The sequence below is a fragment of the Cyprinodon variegatus genome, unplaced genomic scaffold, assembly GCF_000732505.1.
Source record: "Cyprinodon variegatus isolate N-32 unplaced genomic scaffold, C_variegatus-1.0 Scaffold421, whole genome shotgun sequence".
NCBI classification, from domain to species: Eukaryota; Metazoa; Chordata; class Actinopteri; order Cyprinodontiformes; family Cyprinodontidae; genus Cyprinodon; species Cyprinodon variegatus.
The window spans coordinates 345189-368894 of record NW_015150874.1 but is presented as its reverse complement, the minus strand read 5'-3'; the positions used below and the strand labels follow the sequence as shown (position 1 = coordinate 368894).

Below are 23706 nucleotides of genomic sequence, written 5' to 3'. Positions count from 1 at the left end.
TATCACATTCGCTGCGTCTTTCTCTTCTCTTTTTCTGGTTTCTTCCCGTTTTAGATCCACAGAGACATTTCGTATTAAAGCAAAAACTTTCATCCAAGGTGGTGCGCACAGTCGCTTCATCTGGCGTGAATTATTGAGATCTGTTTTTGTTTTGTTTTTTCTTGTTTTTTTTTTTTCTTTTCCCCCCTCACTGCTCATTTTTCTGTCCTTTTCATTTCTTCTCCTGTTTGCTTCTCCCTCCGTGGCGCTCCCTTTATTAAAACAGTGATGGAAGTCGTGTGAGTGAGCGCGGGAGAGAGTGTGTGTGTGTGTTTGTGTGGCCAACAAGAGCTGTAATTGAACCCATTTGCCGCTTAGCGCCTGTGGGACTAAGCCCTGGCCTCGCAGCTCTACGGTGGTTAAACGTTTTGCTGTGTTCCTTAAACCCATTTTTGTTTCTTTTTCTCCCCTCCTCCCCTGACAGCTTCTCTAACCTTTCTTCTTGTAAGAAATGGGTTTTTTATTGAAACTGAAGTTGCTCTTGGTTTGGCCGGTCCCAAGAGTCTACCTCACGTATCTGTAGGACGTGGCAGATTTATGTCTGGGGAAAAAAACGACTCGGTGAGGGAAGCCGGCGAAGTGTCGGCCACGCTCTCCATTGTCCCCGACTGATCGTAGTCCCGGCTTAAACACACTGTTTTGAGCTGCCGAATTCTTCACCCTAGGTTTAATGCCTGGTATGTGCGAGTCCAGAGCAGTCCTGTGATTTACTGTCTTTAATGCCAAAGTGGAAACTTTAGCACAGCCACCAGGGAATAATTCATGCAGCCGTTCAGAACCTTAGCCTATTTTATAAGTGTTATGCCTTGATATATGATACTGAAACTCGATAAGTATTTTAAGGACAAAATATTTTAAATAAGTAGTTTTATCTTTAACAAGTGGCTCCTGAGAGCAAATCAGTGACCCTTAAAGTACAACATATCAGCTTTTAAAAAAAGCATTGGCTCTCCCAAGTGGGGAAGTGATCACTTCTCTCTCATGTTTTGTCAAATGACAACTGCACAAGACTTTGTTAAAGTATTCATACCCTATTAAACTTTTCCAAATTTATCATGTTACAGCTATGTATTTTTAAATTTTGGTAGTTGTCCACTTTTTACAAATACAAAGCAGGCCTTCTGAGGTGGGTGGTCAGATTTCTCTCTTTATTTATTTATTAATTTTTCTTTTGTTTTTATGGCACTAGTGGCTCGTTTTTCTGACAGTAGGTTGACAGGAAAGGGGGTATGAGAGAGAGGGAGAGACATGCGGCACAGGCCGGATTCGAACCCGGATCGGCCGCGTTGAGGATCAAGGCCTCCGCACATGGGTCGTGCACACTAACCACTGCTCCAGAAAGAAACAGAGAAGATAGATTGAGCTAAATATTGGGAAATAAATACAGGTTCATATGCCTATAGAAGGACTCTGAACAAACAGCTAGTGTAGATGGGTTCATGTGTTAGATTGGCCTAGTTAAAGCCCTAGATCAAAATCAAATTGGTCATATGTGGCATAATGTGAAGGAACACGCTGCATTTGTCCATTCTGAGGGAGTTTGAGCTGTTGACTTTAGAAGGACGGGAAGAGATTTCATTTTCTAGATGTGCAAATCTGTTAAAGACAAACGCCAAGACTCACACCTGTAGATGCCCGGAAAGAGGGCTGAATATATACATGCACACCACAGTTTTCAAGTTCAAAGGGTATGATTACTTTTGCAAACCAACTCTTTATTATCTTTCTTTTGATATTAATTTTTACTTTTTTATATTCTCCTTTTTTAGGGGCAAATGCGGAGGAACCAGTCCAGTAAGTAACCCCCCCCCCCTTTTTTTTTTTTTTTTTTTTTTTTTTTTTTTTAAGTCTTTGTGTTGTTGGAATGAGAAGAACAACTGTGGCTACAGTTTTGTTGGCCCTGGTTGCTCTTAAATAAGTTTTTTTTTCTAGAAAAAAAAAAAACTCCAGAAAATCAAGCCAACACCAACATATCTCAAGAAAAAGTAAATAAGTGCTCCCTTCTTATATAAATGTCAGGCATGAGGGATGTTTTTCTCCCGCTGGTACAAATCAGACTAACTGTTTAATCAGCTGGATGTTTTGACAAGTCAAGACTTATCTTTCACCTTTTGCAAAATGGTGCAAGAATTTAAACTTTTTAGATGTATAAAACAAAGAGAAACAGCTGCACCGCATAAATATAGGAGCAACGCTGCTCTGTGAATATACACAATAGTTTGATTACACTAAACTTAAGGCAACACAAATTACCATGAGTTGTTCTTTTGACTTCTCCTTTTAAATAAAGCACAAAAAAATAGGCTAAATGGCTCTGTTTTTTTTGTGACTAGAGAACAAGAGTCCTGCATGATGGCCATTGTTTAAAGGTGAAGTACTTTTATAGCAAAAGGTTTCAACAAAATCCCTCCAGACTGAGTTTCTGGTGAGTGACGTGGAAACTGTGTGTGCACACAATTAAAAAAGATCAGCAACGTCAGATTCAACCAAATATTTGGAATACAGAAGAATATTTTCCGAAATAAATAGAAAAAAAGAACAAAAACAGGTGCTATGTCTTGTAAATAGTACCACAGGACAAGGCAACAGGACTGTTTTGTTTGACCCATTAAATCCTCGACATCTGCAGCGCAAAGCTCTGTGTGGCAAGTTCAAAGTCAGGTCCGAATTCCAACCAGGCTGAAAGAAAACATTAGGACATGTTGGATTATTGACTTTGGTCTGGATTGATGGAAAAACATGCGTATGTCTACAAATTCAATGAACACGCTTCTCTTCAAGTTGGTTGAGTTTGACGCATTTAAATCAAGTTTGTAGCATCATAATAAGCCATTTTTATAAATATTCATGTTTTTTTCCTGTGTATTTTTAGCTCCTACAAACATCCATATAAAAACAGTTTCTACATTTCTTTGTCTTATAAAGTTTTTAAAATGTTCAGAAAAGATAACAATATATATTTGAAAATAAAAAAGGTATTCACTTGCTGCAGTTAAAAACTTGAAGAGTTGATGAATTTGCAAAAATTGCATTCAAAGATGTGAACTCTGCATCGCTTAGGGTTTACAGGAGTATCTACCTTAAGGTCTAAGGCTAAGGGTGAGTATGTTTTAACTACAGTTACTGGCAAGCGTCCCCGCCTCCCTCCAACCCCCTACAACCCTCATCTCTGTCTCCTCCATGGAGCCTTTCACACTGCTTCAGCAGCCAAACAAACCCCGCCCCCTTCCTGCTAACATCACTGATAAATATATATGTATATTTTTTTTATATCTCACTGCAAACCTAAAGTTTTATATTTTGACAATTAACTCACTTGAATGGCTTTAAATTTGGGTTTTCTTAGGTGGATCTTCTACCTGTGGTGTGTAGGTACAGTTCCAGTCAGACGTTTGCATCCACTCGTCACGGATCAGTTTTGGTCTTTCACTGATCTCTTTAAAATGTAACTTTTCAAGGGTGGAATGACTTTACAACATGAAAAAGCTTCTGGCATAATTTTGGTTGGATATTTTTTTCTTTTTTTGGTTACATTTTAAGCTTATTGTGAGTTGAAAGAACTTGGAATTAGGCACCAAAGCCACTGACGGCAAAATGGACCCATATCATGATGCTGCCACCCTCTTGCTTAATAGCTGGTATATTTTTGATGTTTAAAAGCTTATTGATTCTGTCTTTCCAGTGTAAAACAACACTTTTACAGCTCTATCCACTTTATTATAGGCTCAAGTCTTAAATTTTTGTTGTATAATCATTCCACCCATGAAAAAGCCCACAGTGAGAGTGTGTAAACTGTAAATTAGAACTGTATCTACTCAGGTTGCTTAAAGGGATCTTTAAGATTTGTTGTAGTACTTAAAATGGGTTCAGAATAAAAAAGAGGGCACTCGCATTGTTGTTTTTAGTTGCTCAATCCAACCAAAACTCCTCTTCCAAACAGCTTCCACTACATTAAAAACCCAGTAGAACTTGGTCTATTAATCTTTGTATTATTTGGTTTTGTAGGTTTTTAATTTCTAAGGCAGAAATTATTTGTTCTGAACAGTTTCTCAAATAGTGCCAGTCAAAGGTTTGGTACCACCTTAATGTCTGGTTGTGTTCAAACATTTGACTTGTACTATGTCTCTCTAACTCTCAGTGGTAGGTGGTGGTATGGTCATGTTTATTTTTTTATGTGTTGTTCAAGGTGAGGGAAATGTAAATCGTTCCAGTTTCTCTAATATATATATATATATATTTCCTAAATTCAGTAAATCAGTTCTCTCTAAATATGCAAATAAAGCGTTTCTGTTTATTCTTGTTTCCCTGCAGATGATGAGCTTGTAAAGCCCAGAGGGTCAACTCCATTCGAGTGAGTGTAACATGATTTATTCCTTTGTCTGTTCAGAATCAGAGTTACATTGTTTGCATCATGCTTTCTGATTCAGAAGTGTTAATCGTTCATGTTATAATTGGATTTAACCGTGTTTCTTTGTGCCTCGGCTCTTAACAGGTTAAGTAACAACGATCTTCTGTCTTTGGATCCATTGAGCTCTACTTCAGGAGTTGGATCCTCCTCCTCTATGTCATCCACTGCAGGTAAAATTATTTTTAATAGACCTTGCATACTATCACACAGTGAATCTGCATCATTATTAAGGCAGAATTTTCTTTGGTTCTGGTTCCCATTAAAGTGTTTTTTTTTTCTTTACATTTCTTTCGTATATTTTAAATCAGGTTCATCCAAGCTTTAAAGCAAAAGCCAAGACATTTTAACAAAATACTAAAAACTGAGCGGTTCTGTACGATTCTACTTTTTTTTTAGGCTTCTGCCAATCTGACTACTGTCTGCTGTGATGGTGTCACTAGTCGCAGCATATTTAACAATGGGTTTATGGTTCAAGCACTAGTGGAAGCAAGCTGGCATTAGTTAGGGATAGCATGAGGTATCACCAGCGCTAAATAGTGATATGCCCCATTTCTGCTAAATCAGAGCAGTTTATTAAGGGTCTACACTTTTTGGGCTTTTCCGTTATTGACAGTTCCATATAATAGTTGCTGCTTTTAGTGCCAGGTTGCTTGCAGTTCCAGCTATTCTAATTTATACTGAAAACGCTACAATAAAGGGTTTTTATTCTGTTAGGTGGAGGTGTCACTGATCAAAGAATATTTTGATAATATCTTTAACCGTTAAAGTATTTTAAAAATGGGTTTATTGTATTTAGGAGTTGTGATAGAAGCTAGCAATAGATAAAGTTAGCTTGCTACAGAGTAGCTCTTATATATATTCCATTGCTCCTCTCTATCTCACTGCCCAAAGCGACTCCTCTTTTAATTCAATTCAATTTAGTTTATTTATATAGCACCCATTCACAACATATGTCATCTCAAGGCACTTTATAGAGACAATTAAATTAAATCATTACAGTTAGTTTGAGAACCAGGACTACTTTGAAAATCAGGGCAAACTCCCAACATCTATTCACAGAGGTGTTGATGACAGCAGCAAAGCTGATATTTTGTCTCCGGGATGGTGTCACAGCCAAACACGAACAGACCAGATGAAGCTACTATGAGAAAAAGCAGAGAGAGCATAACGTTAGAGATTGAACTAACACATTCTGCAGAATGCGAGAACAGAGATGGAATGGAGCAGAATGATGACAAGGGGTCTCTTTGTCTTCCAGCAGTCTAAGCCTATAGCAGCATAACTATAGAGATAGCTCAGGATTACCTGAGCCAATCTAACTATGAGCTTTATCAAAAAAGAAAGTTTTAAGCCTACTTTTATTCTGAGTTTAAAAACGGCCATAAACGCTGCAGCAGTCATGTCACATGCCCTCTGGCTCATATTGTTCATTACATCTCCCACAACCTTGTTGTGGATCTCTTCTTATAAAAACTTATAGCTGCACTTATAAAAACAGGAAATAAACATTTAGAATCAACCTGAGCTGAATAGGGTAGGCACTAATGGAAGAGAGGCATGGGGCACTTTAAACATTATTTAGGTCATGTTACATACTTTGGATGGTAATTTGGAGGAATTATGGTGCAGTTTTGAAATTGCATCAGCCTTGCAGAAAGTGCTTACTGCTGTTAAACATCACAATGCTGCCACCTGGAACAATGTTCTTATGTGAAAGTTTCAACTTGATTCCCTCAGAGAAAGTATTGTTGTCGTCATAGCTCAACAACTCAACCGAGTTCTTATCTGAAATCTGATGTGTCTGAAGAACTTGGATTTTGATCTTGTTAACTGCTGTAGGTTTTACTCGGGGTTGAAAGAGTTGAATTTGGAACAGAACAGCAGTTTAGATTCATGGCAGGCTGGATGGTTCCTGGCTCATTCGTGAACATTCCCAGAAGTTTCATTTCATCTGTTGGTGGCACTTTGGCTCTGAAAAATACTTGACACATCTAAGAAGTTTGTTTTATGACAGCTGCTGGGAACGATTTTTTCCAATTTATGGTAATCTAGAACTCTCTGATTTAGATTCTCACCGTCTTCCTCTGACTTTTCTATTCTTTGTCTCTCTTTTTTTTCTCCTTCAAGTCACATTCCAGAACCTTTAGCGCCATTTATGACAGTATGTCAGTCATCTTACACTACAGGACCAGAACTGTAAATGTTCCCCTTAACCTTTCTGCTTTCTTTTAGTTCTTTGAAGTTCATTTGTTCGCTATTTAGCTGTAATTCTACTAGGGTTGTCACGATACTAAACTTTTCAACTCGATACCGATACTAAGGAAAATATTCGATACTCGATACCATTTTCGATACCACAAGGATAAAAACAAAGACTTCAAAATTCTACAGAAATATTTTCATTACTAAATAAAATACAATAAATAAAAACAATAAAGGTTGTATGCTTTGCACAATTTTAAGCAAGCTTGATAAAAAACTTAAAATTAAAATTAAGTGTTCCTTCCTTGGCTATGCTTTGCACACATAGCAATGACACTAGCCAAACCGGTTAAGAAACAAAAGTAATTCTCAGCAGCTGCACCTCTTACAAAACAAAAGTCTGAAACTGAAAAGTGCACAGAATTATTCAATCACACAGTGTTCTGAAAGTGCATTGTCCTCTATTCTGCACTTTAGATGAATGACTGCTTAGGTGCCACTGGTGGTAGCACTGTATCGATACTTTTAAAACGAATATTGTATCCGGATACAACGTTTCAGTATCGATACTTTTTTGAGTATCGATACTTTTGACAACCCTAAATTCTACACACCTGGAGTTTACTTCGCTAAAGTTAATTGCCTGAACAGGCATAAACAAAGGCCCTCTAATTTGTTTATTAGATCTATGTTCCCTAATAGATTTTCACCTAAACATTCTCGGTTCTTCCCTGTCATTTAAAATTAAAGTTGTTAAAAGGAACTCCCATTTAATATTTTTACTGATCCAAGATTAAAATTATATTACAGTTTTACATGTTGCCACATATATCCTTTTTTTTTTTTTTTTTTTTTTACAAATGAACTTGTGTAATGAGTGGTTAAATACAATAGAGAAGTTGGCAAAAAAAAAAAACAACCAAAAAAAAAAGGTGTTACATATTCTTATAGTTAAAAAGTTCAAGGTTATGGTAATTTTAATAGTAACTGATAATTTAATTATGTTTTGTTTGTTCGGCAGACTATAATTTTAAACATTGAGAATTGAGAAAAGGTCAAAAAAAAAAAAAAACTCCGACCAACTGCAGATATGTTTCTTTTAATAAATGACAAAGTGAAATAAATCAGTAAGTCTTGAATAAAATACATAATGAATAATGAATTTTCCATTTTTGTTCCTTTTTATATTTGTTCAGAATTCAACCGTTAAATTGTTCATCTATTTACAGTATTCATATAAGGTTTCAGCCACGGACTGTTTTCTGACTTCTACCAACAATGAACAGTCAGACCCTGAATATGCCTCCCGTTACATATAGTATTGAACATGTTTCTCATGCTTTAAATGCCTGACACCAGCGTTTAAACAGAGTGACATTAGCACTGACCCATTACCCAGGTTAAACATAATCCACAGTTAATTGGCACCTAGTCGAGGTCAGCGGGTCGGCTATAAAGCCCACAGGCACGATGTTGTCAAACAAAGTCTCATTACTGTCAAAGGTCTCGGCTTTAAAGGCCTCCTGTAGTGTAAGATGACTGAATTAGATATTTTTTATTTTAATTGAATTGTATTTGTACTTAAATGTTGTGATATAAGATCAATGTTCTGATTTGATTTGTTTGCGTTTGAGTCACTTGCTGTTTGTTTTTATTTTCCTCTCACCTGTCCCTGTCAGACCTTGCTTCTTTGTTCTTTCCAATCCCTCCATCTCCATCTTTTCTGATGAATGACTCTGAGGTCTTTCTCCCAGAGGCACCAGGTAAAATGTGTGTGCCCCTTTATATTAACCTGAGCGTGAGGCATTCCTCAAAAAATAACTTTTTGTACATGTTTTGTAATATTTTTTCTGGATTTTAATATTTTCAGTGCTTTTTTTTTTTTCTTTAAATCCATCATAACATTATATCCTGCCCCCTGACACATAATCAGTGACATAGTAACACGTTGATTTAAAGTTTTTGAAGTATATCTAAAAGCATGTTACTTGATTTTACAGAGATTACCCTTCGTCTTTGAAAATAGATGTATGAATAAACCAGTTTACACAAAAAAGTATGGGACAAATGCTAATTTATTTTTTATGTTGGGATATAGAAAGATTAAAATTGAGTTAATGTTCCAGGAGATGCTGATGGGAGGATTGAAGCACCCAAATATGGGATTTTGCCACATAGGAAAGGGGGAAATGCTTCTTCGGGAAATAATATTTCAACATAACCTTCCTTCACATTATACCTCTATAATAATGGCAGCAAATGCATTTGTAAAGCATGTAAAAAAGCGTTAAAACCCTGAGACACCACAATTACCTAAATGCTGCAGCGATGGGCTGATAACCGTTTCCAGTGTTGTAGTTCATTCAGCAGACATCTTCACAGATAAAGACTAACTAACCTCAGCCCCTGAATGCTTGAAATTACTCTTGTTGATGTCATTGTTTTCTGATTTCTGAGTAACTCTGTGAATGAATATTTGGCCACTTGGCAAGCGTACACTTTGTATAGAGAGTTAGAATTTCGGCAGATGATTGTATAGCAAATTAAGTAGGTAAGATTGCAAAATAGCATTAAAAGTAGAACTTTATCCCCAATAATACAGTTTGAGCACAAACCTGAGCACATCTCATTCTTACCCGGAATCAGTTCTTCTAATTTGTCTTTAAAATCCAATAGATTGAACCTATAAAATCTAATATTTACTAAATGAATAACAAATGTCTCACCATTCCCTTTATATTGGAAATTAACAATGAGTGTATTTTACCTTTAAAAACTCCAAATTTGTTTTTTTTAATAGCTTAAAGTTATTATCTGTGTTGTGATTGTTTTGTAATGTCCTTTGGGTGAAAAAGTGTAAAATAAATTCATTCGGTCCACTTTTTTTTGTTTGTTTTTCCTTGTAACGCCAATGTCAATCACATATCTTCCTTCAGTTGACAATGTACCACAAAAAGGCCACTCTACCCCAGTGGCAGAGAGCCAGCAGTCCAAAGATGTCTCCTCTTTCTCTTCATCCACCACCTCTCCCTGGGATTCCCCAGAAAACGCTTCCCAGGGACTGAAACCAGCACAGGAGAGGGCCCGAAGCGCCCCCATCACCCAGCCCACTGAGCCTATAGACCCTATGAACAGCCCAACCACTGCCAGCCCCCCAAACGCCCCCAAGTCTGTTGATATCTTCTCCCTAGTGTCCTGGTCCCAGAGCCAGTGGATCGCTTTTGGGGATAGCTTTGCCCCGCCTTGTCGTCACGGCTCAGGTTCTTCTGCAGCAGAGGTCCAGAGAGTGCAGGCAGGGTTTGGCAGGTCAAGACGCTTCCTGTCGGAGGACTCTGCAGACGCTCTCTGCAAAACAACCACTGCAGCAGTCAGAGAGGACAGCAGCGTCTGTGTCTCTGATGTCTTCTCTGATAGGACAGTAGCAGCAGCCACAACAAGCAAAGTATTTAATGGTAACAGTTATGCTGATATACCAGACATGCCTTGTTATGCCTGAGGTTTAAAGTGCAGTTTTTTATTTGGTTTTGCCTGAAAATCGAAAGCGACGTGCGTTTTGATTTTCTGTTTGTTTTTTTTGTTCTTTCTCTTTTGCTGATGCTATTTTTTCTTTTTGCTACATCAAATGCAAAGTTGGTTTTGGATGTTTTTGGGGTAACATTTATTTTGGAATGCATTTTCCTCATTTTATTGCATCATTTAGTTTTTTTGCTTCTTTCTTTTTGGAACACGACTTTGTAATGCATGAACATTCAACAGCCAACTGAACATATACCTTTATTTGTGTTCCTCTAAATGAACTCGGACTCTCTAACCAGATTGTGTTTTTTCTGTCTAGTGCCGGTACCAAACAGACCTACGACCCCTCTGGCTGCTGGAGCCCTTGTTCCACCACCTCGTCCTTCCTCTAGACCCAAACTTCCCACTGGAAAACTCACAGGAATCAATGAAATTGTACGTAATCATACCACTGCACATACAATCCTGATCAAAAATCTCAAGACCAGTTTAAAAAAAAAAGTGCATGAATTTTCATTTTGCAATGGTGGATCCTAAGAATGTTTAAAGTAAAGCTTCAAAATGAAAAAAAAGAAATGGGAACAACAGACCAACATCTTTGAGAAGACAATTTCTTAAAAACAAATTCATGCAATTTTTTTAACTGGTCTTAAGATTTTGATCAGGAGTGTATTTCTGTGCCCCCTCCTTTGGTAGTTTGGGCAATGAAGCAAAAGATTTCCAGATTTTTCAATGGCGTGACTTTACAAATCACACATTTTCAAGTTTGAGCCAACTCAATAATACTCCTTTTGGCAAGTGCCGCTGCCTGTTTTCAGCTGTGTTGCAGCTCAGTTTTTGTTTGGGGTATATTTGTCAAATCCTAGCTGAAAAGGCTTATTGAGATCCCTGGGCTGCCTTCCATATAATCCTATTTGTCAACAAATTTTAAACTAAGTCGGTCAGGGACTATGAGGGGAATGAGACAAACTCTACTTTGCATTGTTTAAGCTACCATTAGCATGACTATTTTACTGCCTCTATTATGCCCCTTTCCCTGTGCTTTGCAGTTGAACAGAGACACTCACTCCCGCTTTAAGTGACAACCTGTTAAGATTTTCATTTCCATTCCTCTGATTGTAGAGCTTTACGTTGTCGTTGTGTGGCTGTTCCCCAGCAGTAAAGTGTTTTTCTAAAAGTGTCGAGGCCTTTTTACCTCAGCCTGACCCGTGTTTCTCAGTGGCGTTTCTGTTATACACTTTGAAAGGTGTGACATGAAAAGCCTTCTTATGCTTCGTGTCTCTCTGTTGGTTTTAATTTTAACATTTCTTTACAGCTGCCTTTGGTTTAAGGCGCCGGAAAAAATAGTTGCTGCATGTTACCTGCACGATACTTACATCTTTATTTTATCTCTCCTAGATTTTTTTATTTATTGAAACTGTAGATAGTTTCATTAATTTAATTAATCATGTGATGATCCAGACATTTTTTTTTCTCACTTTAACATGTTTACATTGAGTACAGGTATTGTGCAAAATTTTCCTGGTGTTAAAAGTGCACTCTTTTCTTCTTCTTTTTTTTTTAAATGATTTTTTTCCCTCCCGATTCCTTCAGGTACGGCCTTTCAGCCCACCCAAAGCATCCAATGCCAGCCCCCCTCTATCAGCACCTCTGGCCCGGGCTGAAAGTTCTTCCTCCTTGTCCTCAAACACGTCACTCAGTGCCGGGAACACTCCCACCGTCGGTAGGATCATTTCCTTCACTGCTCACTTATTAGAAAATCTCCCTCTATCTCCTTTGTCTAAACCCCTTTCTGAACTGCACTTTTCTCTCCTCACCTTAATGTGCTGTTCTATACTGCTTTTTTTCCTTGCCTTTTATCCTTCCTTCCTCTTCTCACAGGAGCTCCTTCCCTCTCCTGCTCAGGGTCAGATCTCAGCACCTTCTCTCCTCATGTCCTTTTAAACCAAAGTGAGTCTGGCTTTTCAAACATGAGATTCCTCTTTTCCTGTCTGACTCTAACTATAAATGTCTCTCCTCTGGATGCATCTCAGTGATGGTAGTTAATCCAAATGTAAAAAGCCTGGAACCAACTATATCTGTTTACATGAAGAAAAAAAAGTTGAGAGAATTTGAGGGTTTTATTTGGACTTTGGCTCCTTTTCATTTAAAAGTCCAGCAGAGAGTGAAGTGCATAATAACCGCTACTGGTAAAGTTGTGTTAAAGCCTTAAATATATATTTCTTTCCCTAGCAAACTTAAAAAACATAAAAAAATAACAAGCCAATTTTAAATAGATTAAATTATAGGGAATAAATGTATACTCAATGACTTAACCTATTGTAGTCACAATCTTAAAAAATATATATCCACATCAAAAATTTACTCCTCAATTTACCACCAGAAAATCTAAATTTCTTTGATTAGAGACTCAATGTTTTGATAGCAGATACTCCATCAAGGTTTGACATGAAAGAAAGGATAACTGTAAAAAAAACAAACACCTAATGCTTACTGTTACGTACGGTATAGGATCAGTGATGCTGTGGGGCTTTTTTTCTTGTAAAAACCCCACAAGTCTTGTTAACGTAAACCATCGTGAACTCTTTGAAATGAAAGGCCAACTTTATTTAAGTAGCTCTTTGAAAACAGCGGACACCTGTGCTGAATAAAAGGGATTAATTAAGAAAAAAATTGAAATTCTTATTGACAAATAAGTTGATAATTAAAAGTAGAAACAAAGTATAAGAATAAAAGCAGCCACATAGAATACACAGTTGACAGGTAGAGTAAAAATTATTATTTTTTTTATTTGTCTCCCTCTAGCTAAATAATGATCTAAAGCTTGTGGCCAAATTGATTCAAATGAAACAAAAAACAAACATTTTTATGTCTGAGTCCACAGGAGTAAACCATTTACAATCGCCTTTTTAACACATTTATTGTGAGACTTTTTAATGCATATTTAGCATAAATAGCAAAGGCAAAAGTAAAGTTTGTAGCCTATTTATTCCCAGGGAGCCATGTGCTTTAGAAATATATCCTTTGATAGCTTTATAAGGATTAACTCATTGGTTGACAGTAAATATATTTTTCTGCCTGTGACTGTGGTACCTTTCCATTTTCTGTATATGCAGCCAATATATGAGAACAAGTTGGGGGTTTGGTGCTGGGTACCTGTGGCTTTGTATTTAACATGTGGAAAAAAATGTAGTGGTCTTTCTGCTGTGTTTTCCATCTTGTACGTGGTCTGAACTAAACACCAAAGCTGCCAATCTCCCCCTAAGAAAGCTGTAGATGAGCTAAAGATCACAGAGAACTCGCAGCACAGTGTTGCTGGCGAGATGAGTGTTCATTAAAGACTTTCATTCCCAGTACTTTGTGTTATCTTTGTTCTTTGGTGTACATCTCTGTGTCTTATCAGACGTGCTCGTTAGGGCCTCACCTCATCTCCACCACCATCACACTTTTAGAAACTGTCTTGAAACTTGCTCAGCATCACATCTCCTCACGCTGCGCCCTCTGGGTTTGTGTATTTCCTCTCTTCCTCTTTCTGCCTTTAATGTGGCCTAAAGAGGACGACGGGTTTGTAGACAAGCTGCCTGCCTTTGAGAAGCGGTGTGAAACACCAGCAGGTATGGATGAAGTTCTCACTGGAGGACGCTCCTTTGTGTTTAACGAAAAACAACTAACAGCATTCCGCTTTTAAACAGAATGAGCTTGCAGCTAAATATGTTGCTTAGTTGCTCTTTTTCTCCAAATTTATGCTTGTTTTTTCATCAATTCATGTCATAAAATAACCTAAAAATGCAAATTATTTTTGTCTTTATTAGTATTCTAATGTGCAACAAATGCTCCTAATGTTTTTGACTTGGAAATAAAAGCTGCCTTTTTATCTAACCCTGTACCTTTTTGCACATTTATGATTTTTTTTAAGTGCTTCAGCGTGATCAACCTTTATTGATTCTGTTTGCTTCTAAAGTCTCATCAGCCGCTGAGAAAACACGCCTCTTAATCCGAACTCTTCTCTTTCTCAGGGACGTCTCGCGGTCCGAGTCCAGTGACCCTGGCATCCCAAGATGCTTTGCCCATTGCCGTGGCCTTCACAGAAACCGTTAATGCTTACTTCAAAGGAGCTGATCCTGCTAAGTGAGTCTCACATGACACCCCAAGGCCATGACACCAATCTGCATGTATCCATGTTTGATTTCTTTACAAATAAGCTTTACAGTTCATAGTCTCTATATGCTGTAGATTCTTCAGCCATTTGTACTCTTCACACCTCCAGCAGCCCTTCTGCACAGTATCTCCCCCCTCGCTGTGCACGTATGGAATGCTTTGCGTGAGTCTGACACCATTCTTTCAGGATGGATAACCTACACGAGGCAGATTATAGTCTGGGGCAGAGCAAACATACAGTCTTTTATTGGTTAACTGCTGCTAAATTGCTGCTCTGCAGAAGGCTTATTTTTCCAGGGATTAGCAAATGGAACATTTCATAGGCAGCGCAGCAAAGTTGAGAGCCACTGCGGACCACTAGCACCGCAGCCAGTACCTCCACTACTAATGATTGACATCACACCACTGAGGCGTGCAGATGTACAGAATATTATATACTCACTAAATCAACCACACGGTTTGAGGTAAAGCAAATAACTAAACTTGTTACGTCAGAGGATTAGTGCGCTGACTCTGATAAGTCCAAAAAAGTACAGCGCGCTTCGATTGGTTCTTATTTAATTGAGTTTTACTCTATTTGGATGCATCTTATTGATGCATTGATGGATTGTAATAAAGTTTCAGTCTGAACCAAAGATGCAAAACTTTTTAAAACTCTTAAGTTCAAGTCATTCCCATCAAATAGCGTCAACATTTCAAATATAAAATCAGATTTCTACTCAAACGAAGTTAATAGAGAACTAATAAGACCCATTTTGGCTCATTTTATCTACAGTCCCCGTTTGACCTGAACTCTTAACACTATGCAATATATTAATGTGATTATTTAATTCAATTTTGTACTTATGCTATCTTTCTAAATTAGCCGAGCCAATGAAATGGCATCAAGTTATTGAAATTGCAGGAATCTCTGATCCTGTGGATCAGAGATCAACAGTGGAGAGGAACTACTTCGTTTTAACTGAAGGAAACCCCCAGCAGAAGCAGGCTCAGTATCAGAGACAATCTGCTGCAGCCAGGTGGCGTTTGAGGGGACAGGAAACGATTGACTGGAAAATAAAAACAAAGATCTGCTGTTCCAGGGAGAGAGTTTTAAGGAAGATAAAAATAAAGCGAATGCACACATTTTTTAAAGTTATCAGGCAATGACTTCAAATTGAATAGAAAATTATCCTGGTGTAAAACTCTGAGGTTTAGGATTACTTTCTGTGGGGAAAAAAGAAAAACACATTGGAATTAGCAACAGTAGCCATTACTTTCAAGTCAAAACTAGCGAATCACAAGTCATAGTGATCTTTCCCTGAAATGTTTTGTTTTTTTATAACCTTTATTTCACCAGAAAGACTAATTTTAGAGTAAATATCAAAATGCCCTATAAATATAAAAAGAAAGTAATCTTTGGCTCCTAATGACATGAGGAAACAAACAATATAAAATCACATTTTATGAGATAAACTGTGACTAATGGGAGCATTAGGTAATTTTAAGTAAAGATGCTCCAGCCCAAGTCATCAGTATTCAAGTCGGAGTCAATTTGAAAGTCTTTTCTAAAATAACCAAGTCACGCTCAAGTTATGGATTCTTTGACTCAGATGTCAACACTCTGGAAGTAGCTCAATCAAAGGCTCCATTCAGGGAAGAGACATAGCTTTATAGCAAAAAAAAAAAAAAAAAGCAGCAGAGGAGAGTTCATCAAACGCTCACTGAAGGACTTCATCCAGAAAAGACACACTGCTAAACCCAAAAGCAGTGGGATAAAAAACAAGCAGGGGGAGGGAGAGGGAGAGGCTTTTGCAGGAGAAACTCTCTGGATGACTTCATCCAGAAAAAAAAGCTTGACCCAAAAGTTACAGGTTTAAAAAAAGAAAGAGAATCCAGGTCAACTATTTTATCAAACACAGTCAGTGGCTTTTCCAGTTAAGCAGAACTGCTAAGAAATACAGCAAAGCTGTTCTCTTTGCTCCACAGGTGCATTGTGAAGATCACAGGAGACATGACGCTCTCGTTCCCCATGGGCATCATCAAGGTGTTCACCAACAACCCCTCCCCCGCTGTCCTCACCTTCAAGCTGAAAAACACCAGCAGGCTGGAGCAGATCCTGCCCAACCAACAGCTCTTATACAGGTACTTTATGCTTTATTATCACGGGCTGGAGCACCAGAACCTGAGCAGCTGATGAGGTCATAGCAACAGAGTCATGGCCGAGTCAAAGAACGATTTGGTCATACCAGTATGAATCCAGAAAATATAGCCTGCACCGATGAAAGGAAATTCAATTAGTAATCTGACATAAAGCTATCATTAAGCTGTCAGGGAAAAATGTTCCACTAGTCTTTCACAGCCAGGTTCTCAACTGTCCATGCCTCTTCTGAAAGACACCCTGAACACTTCATAAAGCAGCTGCATCCTTCAGCACTTCATCCATTAAGCATGTTGTTTTATTTCTCACATCATTAGCTGTAGAGAAAGTTATTTTACTTCCCACACAGGGTGACTTAAGAAAAGACACTATTTTTTTTACCAATTTTTTTATTTTACTTCCCACACAGGGTGACTTAAGAAAAGACACTATTTTTTTTACCAATTTTTTTTTTTTTTAGCAAAGCAATAAAAGCATCTTCTCTTATTTTTTATTCTCACTCTGTTCCCTTCCAGTTATCTTCAACCACATGGCTGAACTAATTAAATCAACCAGAGTTCATGATTTAGTAGCTGGTTAAATATAACAGGGTCAGATTTTCCAAGCTGTTGGAGCTTTACACACAAAGCCAAGAAGAGCGATGCGTAATTGAGCCTCTGATTATTCCCTGTCTGTTTTCCTCTTTCTGTTTCCCTTTTATCTAGCGATCCTTCCCGAAGCGACTCCAATTCCAAGGACTTCTGGTTCAACATGCAAGCCCTGACGTCTTACCTCAGAAAAGCCTCTGAGCAGAACCCTTCAGCTTCCTACTATAATGTGGATATCCTAAAATACCAGGTCGGTCGGCCAGAATTGGTCCAAGAACTTAATCCAGATGAAGAAACTGTTGTTTAAAGAATGCTTTGTTATGGTGTTTTATTCTTTCAATCCCTAAGTCTGGGGGCAAGTTGGAGGCAAATAGAGTTTGAGCATGAGGCTCAAAAGTTGAAATAGAGGTAACTCGGGCAATTAGCATTTTTAATGTAAGACATGCAACTTGTTCGGCGCTGTGTTAGTGTTGGTGTTTACCCCTATGGGCCTGCATAGGAACTGCAATAGTGCAAAAACCAAAGTAACTTCTACAGATATCTTAAACCTTGGTCAAACTCACAGCTGTCATTGCATATCCACTCAGCATCTAAATCAGGGTTTTCCCGCGGGTCGTTAAAAGTAATTAGGTCATTAAATAATAATTTTTTTAATTAAGGCCTGAATTGGCGTTAAAATTCATTAAATGTGATTATTTTGGCATTTAAAATGCTTTATTTTGAAAAAATGCTTTTTTATAAAAACACATTTTTAAACGATATATATATTTGCAAATATGCAAATACATTGCAATATATTTGCATATTTGTGGAGAACTGCTTCCGGTTGATTGTAAAGCCGGTTCGGAAAAGAAGCTCAAAGCGGAGAAAAACAAAAGTGTCTGGAAATCGAGGAATTGCAGCCTGCCGATGGTAAAGATGAAGAATGAATTTGCTGTGTATATATGAGAGTCATGGGTACTTGTTGATGGCATTAAAATTATTTCTAAGAGCATTAAAAAGCTTTAAATTAGAGTTGGTTATTCCTGTATAAACCCAGTATATGTAAAATCTAAAGAGCCTTATTTAATCATTGCTAGTGCTCGGTGTAAATGAGGCTCTCGATCCTGTTGTTGACTTGGGTTTGAAGTTCATGCCGGCCTGAGTTTGTACCCAGTTTGACAAACAAATCAAACCTTATTAATTATCTATTCCGCTCTTCACCAAAGTTGGGTCTGAGTGTGCTTAAAAGGAAAACCAAACAGATTTTTCCTTTTTTGACTCCTGATCTGCTTATCCTTTCAAGCTTTTTCTTTAGTCATCCATTTATTAGCTTTCAAACTTTATTGTTCCTCTGAGGAGTAACCAGTGGTTTGAGTTTTTTATCTTGCTTTTAAAGCACTGCTTCCTGCATTTGATTCAATTGAAGCAGATTGAGACCCATGTTTTTAGGCAAACCACTGTTGGCTTCTTGAATCCATAGCTAAGTGAGACATGAGCTCCCTTAGTTGGAAAGGAAATATGTTTTGCACTCCTTTTTTTTCTGTCAAAATGCACTCAAAACAAATCCCCTGTAAAAACCGAGATATTTGTTCTTTTTCCCAGAGCTGCGAGAGAAAAGTAAAAAGTTCTGTATTTGCTGCACTGGTTTGGGAGTCCTTACAGCCTGTCCTCAACACATATTTTTTTCCTTTGTGGTGTTTACAAAAATACTGTCTGCTTGCTCAGAAATGTGAGTGTGCTTGTTACTAAAGTGACAAATGCTGCAGCACGAGGACCTATGTGGTCTGGAGTTCTGAAGCTCTTTGAAGAATGAAACACTGCAGCCACAGAGAACAAGCCCAGCTCATACGGATGAAGTGCAGCCCTTCAAAGCTGTATTCCTTCACAATTTACCTAAATAACTCTGAACGTTCTGTTCTATCAGTGAAGGAAACAACTTTTTATGCGGTAAAAGAGGCCCAAACTATGATGCTGCTACCAGAAGGTTTAAAAACAGGATGCGGTTCCTATTCAGATTAATAAGTGCCCTTCTTTTTCTCAACATAGCGTCTGTAATCGACCATAAACCTCTTCTGTAGTCACGTCGTCTCCATTTAAACAGGAGTAGCTTGTCCTTGCAGCTAGAAAGGGGTCATTATTGCTACATATTCATTTGATGGTGAATTTGTCACCATCACATGTTGAGGACTTAACTGGTTTGGCAAAAACCTCACTAACATGTTTCTTCTGACTCAGTTTATTATTAATGTTCTGGAGTCAAGACTTGAAACTGAATCTGTGGAGGGAGATAAAGATCAGAGTGATGACTGGAGGCCTTCTAACTTTAGACATTTATCACCAAAGATAAATCATCTAAAGAAAGAGTTTTATTGTTTTAATACCCAAAAGAAAATTCCTATTGATCGTTTCTAAATAATTTTTGACATTTATTGTTAAAACATAAAAAAAATATTTGTATATAATATTTTCTTATGCTGTTCTGATGTTCTTTTATATATGTTTTAAAATGTGTCTGCTTTTTTTTTTTTCAAACCTTCTTAGTTGACTGTAAATACATTTAAACCTAAATCTGCTTCTTAAATCGGCCTTTTGGCCTAAAATGTGCATGGATTGCAGCTATTTAATTTCTTTTTCCAAGGATTTAATTAGTTAAGAGTTTAAAACTGGTTTTAGTTTTTTAATTTAGTTTTTTATGTTTCTTTGTTTATATAAAAAAAAAAATTGTATTCAGCTAGGCTGTCTATCGTAATCAGAATTACTATTAAATTGGATCAAATCGTTTTAGTCTCTATGATAAATTGTTTTTCTGAATGAGAAACAGAGTAGAAACTAAACAACTGGAGAATATAGCTTTGCTTTAAAATGTACGTTCCACTCAATGGGAGACATTCTGTTTCTCTCATCGCCTCCCATGTGTCAAGGCTGCAGTTGTGGAGCAGAGTTTAATATGTTGAATATATTGCTTTGCAAATCTTTGCCTGCTTTTACTGCTCTGTCATTAAATAGGTCTCCAGCTTTGGGGGAAGGTGGGGTTCAGTTGCCACCCTTAAAAATAATTTGTAGCACCCCTTTCTCAGGCCGATCTATATCCAGTCAGTGTATTTTGTTTTTTTAATAAATTTGGATTTATATGCATAATGTTTTCCTTTTTTATCAGATAGTCCAATAGTCAGATCTAATATAACTTCTTGTTACATTGGGGAAGTTATATATTTCTCCCTTTATGCCCTTTACTCTAGGTCAGACCCAAAGGTTGAAGGTTTTATGCATTACCCTGTTTGTGTTCAGGTGCTGTCCGATGGGATTCAGTCCACTCCTCTTAACCTGGCCGTGTACTGGAAGTGTACGCCGAGCACAACAGACCTGCGGCTAGACTACCGCTACAACCCCAATTCCATGGACTCGCCTGGCCCCATCACCAACGTTCAGGTTTTGGTTCCTGTTGACGGAGGAGTCACCAGCATGCAGGCTTTACCAAACTGCATCTGGTGAGAATCAGTAAATGGTGTCCCTCCAGGAGCACAGTCTGACCCACTGACATTCATCTCTCTTTTTCAATAGAGCTTCAGGTGTAATCTCTCTTGTTCATTTCAGGAATTCAGAGCAGAATAAGTGTCTGTGGAAGCTTAGTGACATCTCAGAAAAGTCTGAAAATGAAGGTGATGAAGGATTTATTTATTCATTTTTTCTTTTATGCACAAAAAGTGCAACAAAATTCAAATCTCTACCGTTCTAAGAAAGGTATTGTTTTTCTGGCATCAGGTGCCTTAAGAGCCAAGTTTGAGCTGTCGAATGGTCCTTCAAACCCTTCCACGCTGGCGGTGCAGTTCATGAACGAGGGCAGCACCCTGTCAGGAGTCGACATGGACCTGCTGGGCACCGGATACAGACTTTCCCTCAACAAGAAGAGATTTGCCACAGGTGCAGTGCTTTACAAACTTTACACTATTTAATTGGGATTTTAGGCTTAGAGTTGGGAAGCTGGTTTTTGCTCAGATACCCTGTGATAAAATTCAGAACCACTAATAATATCATCATGAAGACCAAAGAGCTCAGCAGTTGAGGTGGTAAATGGTCTGTACTTATATAGCGCCTTTTTAAGTCAGGAGACTTCAAAGCGCTTTACACTACATTCAGTCATTCACCCCCTCATGCACACACTCACGGTGGCAAGCTACACTGTAGCCACAGCTGCCCTGGGGCTCACTTACAGAAGTGAGGCTGCCGTATACTGGCGCCATCGGGCTCTCTGACCACCATCAGTACGCAATGCTGGTGATGAAGTGTCTTACCCTATTACTCAGCGACACTGAAAGCTTGAGCCGGGGCTTGAACTGCCAACCCTTCGATTTCAGGGCAAAATCCTACACCCAACGCCACTGTCCCAGGTGGATAGCCGAATTTTGGTAGGTTTTCCTAACCTGGCTAACAAGCTAAAGAAGATATCAATCTGTAAAACAGCAGAGAACCTGATGTTGTGTTCTGCACATTTGACATTAACGGTGCGTTCACACATTTTGAGGGTCATTGCCTCAAAGCGTGTTTGTCTACCATACACTCTCTGATGGATGCGGGTCTAAAGGTGTTGTTAGGTGCTCCAGCATGTCGCAAGCCTTGACACCTGTCCAAATTTGCAGACACAACAGTTGCAAAATGTTAACTTTGCATCCTGATATGGTTGCGTCACCCAATGATACAAGCGGATCTGGGAGCCGGCTGGGAGGCAGCCACTGCGCCCGAGCCGTGATCTCTGCTCCGGCAGAGTGACAGGCTGGTTTGAGGAAATTGTTACTGCGGTTTCACAGCACTGCCGCCCGGCTGTATGCTGAGGTTTGCTGTTCAGAACAACAATAGAATATTTAAAATTAGAATCATAACCCTGTTGAACTCACTCAATGGTTCATGTTTTTAGGTGTACTTTCTCAATTAAAAACACCTTAAAACTTCTGTTTTCCCAATCTCATGTAAATCAAGGCCAAGCCACTCTCTCTGTTGTATCTGCCATTTTGCTCAAGAGGCCAGCAAAGGAAGAGAACATGGCAACACCCCCTAACGCACGTCAAAGCCATTTTAAGCACTTTGCTACACCGCATCAAGAGCATCAACAACGTTGCAGACTTTATTGTGCACAAGTACCCAAGTTGGATGCCTTTTTAAGGCCCAAAACATGTTTGTTGTCAACTCAGCATTATCCGGAAGTTGCAAGAAGAAGTGCACGTCCAGTTTGCTAAAAAGTCATAGAAGGTACAAAACTTAAGTCTAGTAGAAGGTTCTTCAGAAGAAGGATCTTTATTGCCTCTGAGCAAAAAGAACTACCACTGTACTTCCTCTATGCGATGTCTACCACACTGTAACGTGGTGGTGGCAGCAAATGCCTGTGGGTTCTTTTTTCTTCAGTAAAAAAAATTCCTGAAAATGACCTTCCAGCGGGACTTGAAACATGCAAGCTGGTAAACGCAAACGGTAAAAGACAAATTATCGACTCAGGGTGCGAAATGCAAATGTACGCCATGCTTTCCAAAAGATTTGCATCACTGAGTGGGTTTAGCATATAAATTCCCAGTAAACCGCATTGACGTTTGTGGCTCTTTTTCAAGAGCTTTCAGTAGGACTTTCACCACTATGTATTTTGTTGCTAATGTTTTCTCCTTTACCAGAGCTTAAAAGAAATCCCATTCTTGTCTCTGCAGGTCGTTACATGGCAGATTGCTGAGGTGACCGACACCTTCGATTACCGATCAAAAGAAAAGCTGAAACGTCCAGATTCACCGGAGCACTTCTGCCCACGGTCTCACACAGCAAGAATCTCACTACAATAAAACAGCACTGAGTAACGAACACTGTTTAAAAAAAAAAAATACAAAAAAACTGAGATGAGCTTTCAGAAAATGTGTAGATACAAATTCTAATAATGCCTTCTGATCAGTTTTGTACAGAGAAAATGTACCGATTAGCCATAAATTTATATTATATTTGACATTTTGAAAAGGAAAAAAAAAATCAATGCACTAACAGCCCTTCCAGAAGCTCTTTTTCCTCTTGTACTCATTTGTAAGAGCCTTAAAGGAATGAGAAACCAATTTTTTGTGTGTGGATGAGAAGAAATGCTCTCGCCAAACTGTAAATAATAACCCAGCTCCCATTTACTGACGTTTCCCTGTTTTTAAACGTGCAATGAAGCAATGAAGGTTAAATTAATCTTCAACAGGACACATACTTTTGGCACAAGCTTGATATTAAACCAACTGTTTTAATGATTTCATAAAATGAAAAAAAAAAAAAAACAAACAAACACAAAACCAACAAAAAACCAGCCTCAGTGCCTGATATTGTACTGTGGAACAAAAGTAAAAAAAAAAAAAAAAGATGAAAACTGCATAGATGGATTTTTAGATATAAGCTCTGATTCACTGGTGTGGTTCCAGAAGTTGGAGATTAAAAACCCCTGCTGTCTTTTTAAAAATAGATCCTGATAATTTTTTGATAACAACCTAAAGTGCTGATATTTAAAATAAGAGTCTTCAATTCATCACTGTGGCAAATAAACACAAATCGTGGGACATTAAACCAAATTGAGCTAGCAGCCTTGAATCAGAAATGTGCCTAAATAAATGGTTGTTGTTTTTTTTGTACTTGTTTATATTGCAGCGAAATTAACAAGAAAATCCCCATCA

At 38.2% G+C, this 23706-nt stretch overlaps 1 protein-coding gene across 6 annotated transcripts in view; it reads left to right on the top strand.

The window, feature by feature from the left end:
* Positions 1-23379, top strand: part of fcho2 (FCH domain only 2) — a 67517-nt gene extending 44138 nt beyond the window's left edge. The window contains exons 15-30 of one of the 6 annotated variants that reach the window (XM_015388373.1): positions 1809-1833; positions 3100-3138; positions 4351-4390; positions 4532-4617; positions 9586-10101; positions 10485-10600; positions 11759-11888; positions 12047-12115; positions 13720-13779; positions 14182-14293; positions 16292-16447; positions 17168-17300; positions 20321-20520; positions 20627-20691; positions 20795-20953; positions 22723-23379. In XM_015388373.1, the coding sequence (XP_015243859.1) occupies positions 1809-1833; positions 3100-3138; positions 4351-4390; positions 4532-4617; positions 9586-10101; positions 10485-10600; positions 11759-11888; positions 12047-12115; positions 13720-13779; positions 14182-14293; positions 16292-16447; positions 17168-17300; positions 20321-20520; positions 20627-20691; positions 20795-20953; positions 22723-22745 (1929 nt within the window). In that variant the 3' untranslated portion in view covers positions 22746-23379. The remainder of the gene's footprint in view (positions 1-1808; positions 1834-3099; positions 3139-4350; positions 4391-4531; positions 4618-9585; positions 10102-10484; positions 10601-11758; positions 11889-12046; positions 12116-13719; positions 13780-14181; positions 14294-16291; positions 16448-17167; positions 17301-20320; positions 20521-20626; positions 20692-20794; positions 20954-22722) is intronic. The other 5 variants (XM_015388374.1, XM_015388375.1, XM_015388378.1 and 2 more) reach the window with 5 other exon arrangements.
* Positions 23380-23706: the final 327 nt, after the last annotated feature.